The sequence below is a fragment of the Crotalus tigris genome, unplaced genomic scaffold (genome assembly GCF_016545835.1).
Source record: "Crotalus tigris isolate CLP2741 ecotype Arizona unplaced genomic scaffold, ASM1654583v1 scf7180000024338.4412243, whole genome shotgun sequence".
NCBI classification, from domain to species: Eukaryota; Metazoa; Chordata; class Lepidosauria; order Squamata; family Viperidae; genus Crotalus; species Crotalus tigris.
Window position 1 is genome coordinate 2,339,811 of NW_024100508.1, and position 10,129 is coordinate 2,349,939.

At 39.0% G+C, this 10,129-nt stretch overlaps 1 protein-coding gene across 3 annotated transcripts; it reads right to left on the reverse strand.

Moving 5' to 3' along the window:
• Positions 1-1,516: 1,516 nt before the first annotated feature.
• LOC120300172 (membrane-spanning 4-domains subfamily A member 4A-like) lies at positions 1,517-8,719 on the reverse strand. Of its 3 annotated transcripts, none has more exons than XM_039325821.1 (9): positions 8,674-8,719; positions 8,388-8,469; positions 7,071-7,295; positions 5,920-6,072; positions 5,469-5,585; positions 4,426-4,482; positions 3,945-4,103; positions 3,147-3,266; positions 1,517-2,490 (listed from the first exon to the last, which is right to left on the reverse strand). In XM_039325821.1, the coding sequence occupies exons 4-9, from the start codon at positions 6,019-6,021 to the stop codon at positions 2,410-2,412; spliced, it is 636 nt and encodes a 211-aa protein (XP_039181755.1). In that variant the 5' UTR covers positions 6,022-6,072; positions 7,071-7,295; positions 8,388-8,469; positions 8,674-8,719; the 3' UTR covers positions 1,517-2,409. The 3 variants fall into 3 exon arrangements, with proteins under 3 accessions (XP_039181755.1, XP_039181757.1, XP_039181756.1); XM_039325823.1 differs by lacking the exon at positions 8,674-8,719 and adding an exon at positions 5,716-5,768 and having other exon boundaries at positions 8,388-8,468; XM_039325822.1 differs by lacking the exon at positions 8,674-8,719 and having other exon boundaries at positions 8,388-8,576.
• Positions 8,720-10,129: the final 1,410 nt, after the last annotated feature.

Consider the following 10,129-nt stretch of genomic DNA (forward strand, 5'->3'; position numbering starts at 1 on the left):
AATTTATACTCATTCTTCCTTATCTTTACACCCTTAACTAACTTCGATTCCCGAATCTGAATCAATAAAATTTCCAATGTTAAAACAAATAACAATGGGGATAATGGACATCCTTGTCTTGTCCCTTTTTGAATATTGAAATTCTCAGTCAATCCCCCATTTACAACAATTTGTGCAGATTGCTGCTGATATATAGCTTTAAGTGCATGTAAAAAATTATCCCCAAAATTCATTTTCTCTACCAAAGAAAATAAAAATTGCCAGTCCAATTGATCAAAAGCTTTTTCAGCGTCCAAAAAGATAAAAGCCACAGGAATCTGATTATTCTTATCCAAGTACTCAATTAAGTTAATAATTTGTCTAACATTATGTTTCATATATCTCCCTGTTATAAATCCTGCTTGATCACTATGAATCAAGTCTTTCATAACCTGCATTAATCTATTTGCCAAAATTTTTGTAAAGATCTTATAATCAACATTCAATAATGAAATTGGCCTATAATTCTTAGGCTCTGTAAGATCCTGATCTTCCTTCGGAATCAGTGATATAAAAGCTCTTTTCCAAGAAGGAGGAACTTGCATACCCAACAAAATACTATTAAAGAGTTCCTTTAGTGGCTCTATCATTTCTTCAGATAAAATCTTATAATACCTAGAAGTCAGTCCATCTGTTCCAGGAGACTTTCCAACCTTTAACTGCTTAATAGCTAAGCCAATTTCCTCCACAGTAATTAAACTATTCATCCCATTTTGTTGTTCCTCTGAAAGTCTAGGAAAATGTACTGATTGTAAATATTTATCTATATCCAAACCCCTTATATTATCACTTGAATATAATTTTGTGTAAAAGTCCAAAAAGCTTTTTTTAATCAAATCTTGCTGAAAAACCTCAGTACCTTTATATTTTACTTTCTCTATAATTCTAGCTTTCTGTTTCTTTCGTAACTGATAAGCCAACCACCTCCCAGGCTTATTCGCATTGCAAAAAGTATTATGTCTCATATACGACAGATTGGTAGCCACCTGATCTGCCATCAACATGTTAAATTGTTCCTTAAGCATCTTTATAGATACCTTTAAATTATTATCAGTAGGGTTAAGAACCAACTCTTGTTCTTTTGATTTGATCTCTTCTTCTATTTCTCTACGTCTTTGTGACCCTTTTTCCCTAAAAACTTTATTCAATTGAATCAAAATTCCCCTCATATATGCTTTACTAGCGTCCCACACCATAGACATCGATGTTCCCTTATTCATATTTATAGTAAAAAAGTCCTTTAAATGTTGTTATTATTATTATGCCTGATCTTTGTTAAATGTGGACACATTGCAGCATCTGGGTATCTTTTAAGCCTTCCACACTCTTCTTTGTTGTTAAGCACCAGGGCCAGCAAAATGAGAGAGAAAAGAGAGAGAGTATCCCAAACAATGACACACACACACACACACGCACACACCCCTATGTCCCTCTTTATTTCTGTGGAACTTAGAGAAAATAAAAACAGCAAATAATATGTGCTCAGCAGTTTATTATTACTAGTCTGGAGTGCAGTCTTGCCTAAAATAAAACAGTGAGATAAGCTGGATGGGCAGAAGGCAGCCTTGATGGAAAGTCGAGTGGCAAGGAAACACGTTTTGTCTTCTGTACACATTTATATCCTGTCTTCATTATTTTTATAAATGATTTAAGGCAGCAAACATAGCTAATATTCCTTCCTCTTCCAGCTTTCCCCACAACAACCCTATGAAATTAGTTGGGCTGAGAGAGAGACTAGCCCAGAGTCGCCCAGCTGGCTTTTCTTTATAAGGTGGGACTAGAACTCACAGTCTCCTGGTATCTTAACCACTAGAACAAACAGGTTAAAATTTTAAATTATGGCTATAAATTTGATTCTTTAGTTTTCATTGGAATATATGGCTGCTGAAGGCTTACCAGGGTCACTGTTACATCCCACAGATCAAATTCTGGAGTGTGTTGCAAGCATTAGATGATTTCACACAACTAGCATAATTGGTTGTATGAGTGTAGCTGAGTGCAAAAAAATATTTTCCTAAGTTCTGTTGAAGTAAGCTTTGGATTTTGTCTAATCTGTGACACAACCATTGTAAAGTGGAAACTATAGCTTATCCATAATGTGTTGTATAAACTCGACCAATTGTGCATTTTCCAACAGCAAAACATAACAAGGTTGGGACAAGGTGCCAACCAGTTCACAGAGACATGTCTTAACCAGCAATCAGAACATTCACATTGTCAAGATCTTTTACACATGGTGTTTGGCTTAGCCCACTAAATATTTTAGGTTCCGCTGAGTAAAAAGTTCCGTGCAAATCCTTAAAAAGCTCAAGTCTTCAATTTTGCAGGAGCCAATGTAGTTCAGAACAGCTTCCAAGAAGGAAAAGCAACTCAAGGGAACTCTGGCTGTTTGCAGTTGATGGGTGGATGTTCAACACTGGCAGGAGTCACATTCTGATAAATGACGACAACCTAAAGAAACACATAATGAAATTTTAAGCCACTTGTTTGCGTGCATTTCTCATTCCACAGTTCAGAATAGAAATTCTCAGCTTGCCAACAGTTTCTTGAATGCTTCTGTCTCTCCTTGTTTCAAATAAGGCTCAGAAGCACTTTTGATTCCATTGCCAAGAGGAATCTGGATAAAGACATCACTTCCTCTCTTTAAAGCAACTGCGTCCTTTTCTTTTTTTACATGGCTGGTGCTGTTTCCCCAGAAAAAAATGCTTCATATGCTCTCACACATTTTGGGGATTCTACCTGAAGTGTTGCTTGGACTGTGAGCAGATGAGGTGGTACTTATTGTCAATTTTATTATTATCAAACTCACTTCCTACCCATCTTCTGGACTGAGGCAAGTCTGAGCAAGTCTTAATTAGAGATGAAGGTTGAGCTCACTGAGATACGTAAGGTGGTTTGTTTCCGTTAGATTTATCACAATATGAAAATCAACCATAACTTGGGATTTGCAACATAGCATACTGTGTGAAGCCAAATGATTGTTTTGTTTTTTTGACAGAACACTTAGTACAATGTATGAGCTACCGTAGAAACTAAGCTTATTGGCCAGCATTTGTTTCTGAATCTGCTTCCCTTGATTAACTACTCTTCTTCCTTTGAAATCTTACCGTTTCAGTGAGGGTATTTTGGCAAAGCATTTTACAGCCAAATGATGCGACAGAGATGGTGATGCAAAACTCCAGGATGGTGAACATAATAAGAACAGCCAAAATTCCATTAATGATATCCTATCAATGAAGCAGAAGAGAAACATATCTATTTTTATAAATAGAGATAGGCATATGTATCTCCAGTTCTAGAGTAAGGAAGATGACCTGTATTAGATATGCAGGCTCTGTTTTGCCTGGGCAAAAGGGAAGAAGAAGTGTTTTTTTTTTTAAGTGGAGAGCAATGAAATAATTCAAGAGTAGCTCAGGTCAACACCTCCCTAATTCAGGGAAGAAGGACAGCCCAAATAATATTGCAAGTTTCTGTTATTACAGCCAATTTCAATAACATTAGTAGTAGCTTTCCTGCAGAGATGGTTTACAGGTCAGTTCTACCTCATCAGACTGACTAATACATCCTGAGTAGCATAGCTAGCACCTAGTCAAGGTGGGACCCATTGAAACCATCTAGTTTGGTTGTAGTCCACACAACAAAAACTGCAAACTACATTTTTGTGAAACAAAGAGTTAACATTCGATTAAAAAAAAGTGAAACGCCAGGCACAATGATTCAGTTAAATCTATGGCAAAACTTTGGCTGCACTGATATAGCTGTCATTTTAATTCTTAGCCATGCCTTGAAGATATCACTCTTGAAGCTGTTCTGAAAAGATTGGGAGAAAAAAAACTAGAGCAGGCAAAACTCTTGAAACCCCCAAGACAACTTTTTAGAGCAATTCTGGAAGGTCACAGACTTACAAGACTTTCATAACACTTTTCCTTATAACTGTGTTCAAATTCACGGCAAAGGAACATGAAATGATATGAAAAACGGGTGGTGATACTGGAAGACAGGAATATGATGCCAATACCAGCTGATACAGCACTTATCACATTCATTGCCAGCGCACCTTGCACCTAGGAGGAATAAAATAAATTAATAAATGTACAAAAATGGGCGCACACATATGAAGAGATTCAGCTGGCTTTGTGCTCTGAATTTGCTTCAGACTTTTACTCTCTACACCAGGGGTTCCCAACTGGGGATGCTCCAGGAACATCATAAATCCACCAAGCTCCAGATTGGCAATCCAGGAGCTTGTAGCTCTCCAGGGCTTCAGATGAGAGGTTTTTTTTCCCCAACCTTTCTTGAAGAAGGGGGAGATCATGGCCAGGATCCCAGAGATGGAGGGTTTCTGATTTAGCTATGTCATTCACTTGGGTCACATGGGTTAATTACCAGAGGGATCTTGGGATTCCGAGCAGCTGCCACAGCTAAGGATCCAGAGATGATGTACTGGAAGAGAAAGAAAAGCAAGGGAACCACAATGGCTACATGCCCAGAGAACAATGTAGACCCATAATCTCTCCCTCTGTCTCTCCTTAAATTCCTGCCTACTGTTCTCTGATTATCTGTTGTGCTGAAAATCAATCAAAGTTCCCTATTCCAGTTGAGGCATTAAAGAAGGAGTACAGTCACAGGCATTTTACTTTATGTAGCACTGCAGTAGTATTCAGCATTTTCCCCATGTTGTTATGGCAAGGACACAGCTCTCCAGCGGCTGTGAACAACTCTCAGACTCAGAAGTTGAATGAAACCACTAGGAAATGTAGCCCTGAATGGCAACTGATATTCAGAGTGATTATCTGAGCGGTCCTCATCCACCAAAATTGAGTTGGGCAACTTGGTGCAGTTATTAAGTGTTATGTGACATGACTGTGTTAACTTATACTGACAGTTCCAGATGCAGTAATGGAGCAAATCAAATAAGTCATTAAGCACAAATTCACATGGATGTGACTTGCAACTTGTTGCGGCCGTAGCTTCCCCATTGACTTAACTTGTCAGAAGCCGATGATGAAGGCTGCAAATGGTGATCTGATGACCACGGGATGCTAAAGCCACTGTAAATGCACACCAGTCGCCAAGCAACCAAATTGCAATCGCGGGGATATTGAAGACACTTTGATGGCCAGATGTTTGAAAACTGGTTCCCCCCCCCTCCCCACACACATTGTGATTTGAAATGATCGCTGAATGAGCTGGTTGATAAGTGAGGAAAGAGAGTCAATGTAATAACTTCTATTAAGGTTTGTAATCTCTCAGTTCAGCGGTTTTCTGAAATCTGGAGAACAGACATAAGGCACAAACTGGAACTAGCCAATCTGCTGAACTATAGCATCCTTCAGGTAAGACCGGTTTGCCCTGAGCCTGCTGTGATGTGCATCTGGATCCCTGGTTGGGCTGTTAACCTTTTTAAACACAGCATTATATAAAATTACCAAGATGCCACTCCAATAAGCGATCTTTATAACACTATAGATGATGAAATAATCATTCATTATATCAAGCAGGATCCCAAAAATCATTCCTATGATTCCTATGAATATCTGTGTAATCTGGAAAAGAGAGAGAGAGAAATCACAAGATCAGTGATAGTCAGGAGTTGAGAACCAACAAAATTCCAAATGTCCCTGAACCAGGATTTTTTTGTTGTTTTAATTTTATTTTTCTAGGCCTCATGCTCACCTCAAGACCACCTTAAGGAGGAGAGGGTATATACTTCTTAGCTGCTACATTAGCTGTCCAATAAAACAAATGGATCAAGAATATTCATACAGTATGTACAGTACATAGCAAAGAATCCTCCTAGTCCTATTGCAACAGAACAGGGGACCCGGGGATTTGCAAAACACGAGGAGGAATCGTCATTCCATTTCTCTCCATACTCACCCCCAGGGCCAGAGGTTCACCCTGATAAAATTTCTTCAGTGGGACTGGAAGATCAGTCTGAGTGGTGGAAGGCAAGGACCCTGGGACTAGAGGAGCATGCATGCTGGGCTTTGCAAGAAGGGCGGCTCCTTTAGGTCAGCAAAGTCAGCAATGCTGGGGACCATAGAAAGGAAGGAAAAAGAGAGAGAATGTAGAAAAGACATGATCCCATCTTTTAATTTCCCATTCTCAATTTTGACTTTGTATGCATTTGTCCTTAAGGCTTGGTCTTGTGCAGCCAGAATTAGTCCCTCGGTCTCTTTCTTCAACTTTCCTGCTCTTTAACCCATTGCCAGGTCTTGTTAGTCTCTGCTTTCCCAGCTATTTTTTTTAATGTACTGGCCATGTAGTGCCTTGTCTTCCATGCCTCCATTCTGTTCGTCATTTGGTCTTTCTTGGAGGCCAGTTTGGTCTCTCCAGTAGTCAGCAATATAATACCTACAATACCTGGTATAATACCTTCAGTGCATCTTCATCACTGTCCTTCAGATGTTCTTCCAAAGCCATTTTTTTCTTCTTCAACCATCTGATGTACTTGCAACATTCCACACCCACCTATTTGCCTTGCTAGATAGAGTCTGTCAATGTCACTGGGTGGATGAAGGGCAAGACATCGACAGAATCTATCTACCAAGGCAAATTATTATTATTATTATTATCATCATCATCATCATCATCATCATCATTATTCCTCATTGCAGTCAGCCAGATGTTCAGCCTGGATTTGACATTTTTGTCTACCTATCGAGTCCTTACCAAGGAACTGGGATAGACAGATATAGATGTTTGAATTGATGGTATTACAGATGTCCTGGCAGGATGGAAGCAGTTCCTAGTAAGGCTGCCTTTTGCAATTGATTAATGGCGAATTTGTCAATGTCAGTGGTGTTCAAGTGGTGCTCCAGTTGTTTTGGGATTGTACCCAAGGAGCCTATTACCATTGGCACTGACAAATTATTATCATTATTATCATTATCATCATTATCATGAAGGGAGACGGGGAGCGACCTGGCTGAGGTTGACCTATTTGCTCCCATTTGGCTTGGCACCCTCCAGCCTCTTATCTTCCCAGCGTTGCCCAACGCCCACCCGGGAAGAGCAGGGTAACTCACCCAGCCAGAGTTTCAAGAAAAGACCGGCGTTCCGGATCCTTTCCTCTCCCTTAAGAGTTTGGCGAGCGACTGATAGCTGCGAGGGAGCAGAGCGGGTTCTTCTCTAACGCCCGAGTTCAGTTCTTCCTCTTCTTCCAAACTCAGTTTTCACTTCCTTAGACCATTTCAGGGAACAGCCTAGCTTGCACGAGCCTAATCTTTGCAGTTACAGAGACGTCCCAGCATCTTGGAGCATATTTGTTTTTTTTTAATGAAAAGTTTTATAAAAGTTACAGTATACACCCCAAAGCCCACCCACCCTAAACCCTCCCTCTCCCTCCCCAACTTCCCAGAGCTGAGTACAGGGTTACAAATATAATAATCATACTCTAACTAACATTAACCAACTATATAAATAACCAAGTCCATAATGCGCTTCAACTCCCCTTTAACATAAGGATAAACAAATTAAAAATAAACATAATGATATAAACAAGTTAATATCCTAATTATTAAACAATACAATAAACAATACTAATACTAATAATAATAATAAAACTAATAAAAATTCTACTATAATAAACTATTAATAATCATAATACTCTAAAATTTACTCATAAGCTAGATGAAACTTTTTAGTCCCATATTTATTCTGAATATAATCTATCCATCTTCTCCAGACCGAAATGTATCTTTCTTGTGAATGATCCTTCAAATAAGCAGAAATCTTAGCCATTTCTGCTAAATTTGAGACTTAAGCGTCCTTTCTTCTATAGCAGGAAAACAATCCTTCTTCCAATATTGCCCTACCAATAACCTTGCAGCTGTTATCAAATTCAACATCAAGTTAATTTCTTTAACATCACAATCTATAATAACACCCAATAAAAATAATTGTGGAGTAAACTTTATCTTTCTCCTAAAAATCTTTTGAATGTTCCACCAAATCTTAATCCAGAAAGTTTTTATATTTTTACAAGTCCACCAGATATGAAAATAAGTAGCAGCCAAGTTACCACATCTCCAACATTTGGGCTGTAAATTAGGATACATACAAAACAACTTTTTAGGATCCAGATGCCATCTATAAAACATTTTATAAAACTTTTCTCTTAAATTTTGGGACTGGGTAAATTTTACATTTCTAACCCAAATTACCTCCCATATATCCAATAGAATCAGTTCTTGAATATTTTGGGCCCATTTTACCATACAATCTTTAACTAAATCCATTTCTGAATCCAATTCTATTAAAGCATTATAAATTCTCTTTATATGCGCTCAATTTTGATCTTTAATCTGTTTTACCAAATTCTCATCCATTAAAGTAATACCAACCTTTTGAGCATATTTGTTTTTAAAGACTTCCAAACTTTTGTTTGCTGTAAAGAACGAGGGAGCTTGCTGGGGACGTTGCAGCCTGTGAAAATGTTAAATTGATCTTTAAAAGATAGAAAGAGAACAAACTAAGGCAGGGCTTTTCTACCTTTTCACCCATTCTACCACTTTTAGAATATGGCAACATCCAAGTACCACCAGTCGCCTAGCAAGGTGTCAAAAACTTGATGACCAAAAAAAAAAGAAAAGAAAAAAAGTGATAAAATACAGTTAATCCTTGACTTACAGCAGTTCACTTAGTGACTGAAGTTACAATGGCACTGAAAAAAGTGCCCACCAAGCCACAGCTGAGCAAAACGCCTGCCCGCCCAGCAGTGTTCTTCCTCCTGTCCGAGGTTTTCATTGTTGTTATGAGCATTTCTGTTGAGGATTCGCAGCGGGGGTGGGGTGGGGAACTGTTTGGTTTTTATTCCCCCCGTCTGCTGGGTGGTTGCAGCAGGTTTTGGTCACTTCACATGACCCTGGAACACTGTGACTGTTATAAACATGAATCAGTTGCCAAGCATCTGAATGTAAATCACAAGACCCTGGAGATGCTGCAACATTCCAGCTAATCGGCGCTTCTTCTGGGCTCAGCAGAAGTGCCAGGATCAGTGCTGCTTTTCAGCTGGAGCCTGTTGCTGATCCTGGCGCTTCCGCTGAGCCCTGACAGCCCCGAAGCACCGATCAGCTGGAAAGCGGCACTGATCCTGGCGCTTGCACTGAGCCCTGACAGCCCTGCAGCTCCAGTTGTCTCTTGCTCAGGCTTGTGCAGTGCTGCCACCGGTTCAGCTCATTCCTGTCCCCCACTACCACTTTTCTAGGATGGTCGCGTACCACCTGTCAGGTGCCAATGTACCACAGGTGGTACCCGTACCACTGGTTGAAAAGCCTTGAACTAAGGTATATCCCAAGCAATTATGTCTGATCTGATTTTTGTTTTGTTTTTTATAAACTGCCCTATTATGCCATTCCTGGATGGTCTTCAGAAGTGCCAGGTGACCAAGAAAACGTGACGCATTTCTTTTAAATTCTAAGCAAGCCTTGTTTATGCTCATGCAGGACAGTATTTTGGAAAAGATGGAGAAAAGCTGCTTCGGAATATTAACGTGGTGCCTGTGTTTTTTCTCAGGATTATGGTGCAAGTCTGGGAAAAGATTCAGCTGCTTTAAAAAAAATAAGATAAGGGTCATCGTTTTCCCACTTACATATTGCAAAACATATTTTTGGAATTAAATTGAAATCATTAGACAGCCCTACTTGATATTATTTGCTTATCTCTCCCTCCCTACCCCTCCTTCCGTTTTTGTAAAATAAATGGTTGAGATTTTGTTGTCCAAATAGAGGGAACTTTATAAAGTTTTTTCTGGCTTCAGGATTTCAACAAAAACCATCTTGCCAGACTTCTTTCCCAGCTCTTGATCTAAACGTTTCCCAATTATTTTAAAGAAGAAATTCTCACAAAAGTGATTTTTGTGTGCACTGTTATTTAGCTATCTTTGCAAAACAAAGAATGATTTTCTGCTTAAAGAACAGAATTTAGGCAGAAATTGTTTATGTTGTTCCCACTTCCCCTTTAGAAAAGCAGAAGGGAGAAATGACTGTGAATTGAAGAATTAAAAAAAAGAGATTTGCTTTAAAAAAAGAAATGCTTCTAAGAACAACAGTGATGCAAGTTGGAGTGTCTTGGTAAAGTTGGAATA

Coding starts and splice junctions, on each gene's coding strand:
- LOC120300172 (XM_039325821.1), bottom strand. CDS start 6,021: ATGCATGCTCCTCTAGTCCCAGGGTCCTTGCCTTCCACCACTCAGACT. Junction 4,483..5,468: donor CTTATTGGAGTGGCATCTTG/GTAATTTTATAT, acceptor TTTCTCTTCCAG/TACATCATCTCTGGATCCTT. Junction 4,104..4,425: donor GGAATCCCAAGATCCCTCTG/GTAATTAACCCA, acceptor TATTCCTCCTAG/GTGCAAGGTGCGCTGGCAAT.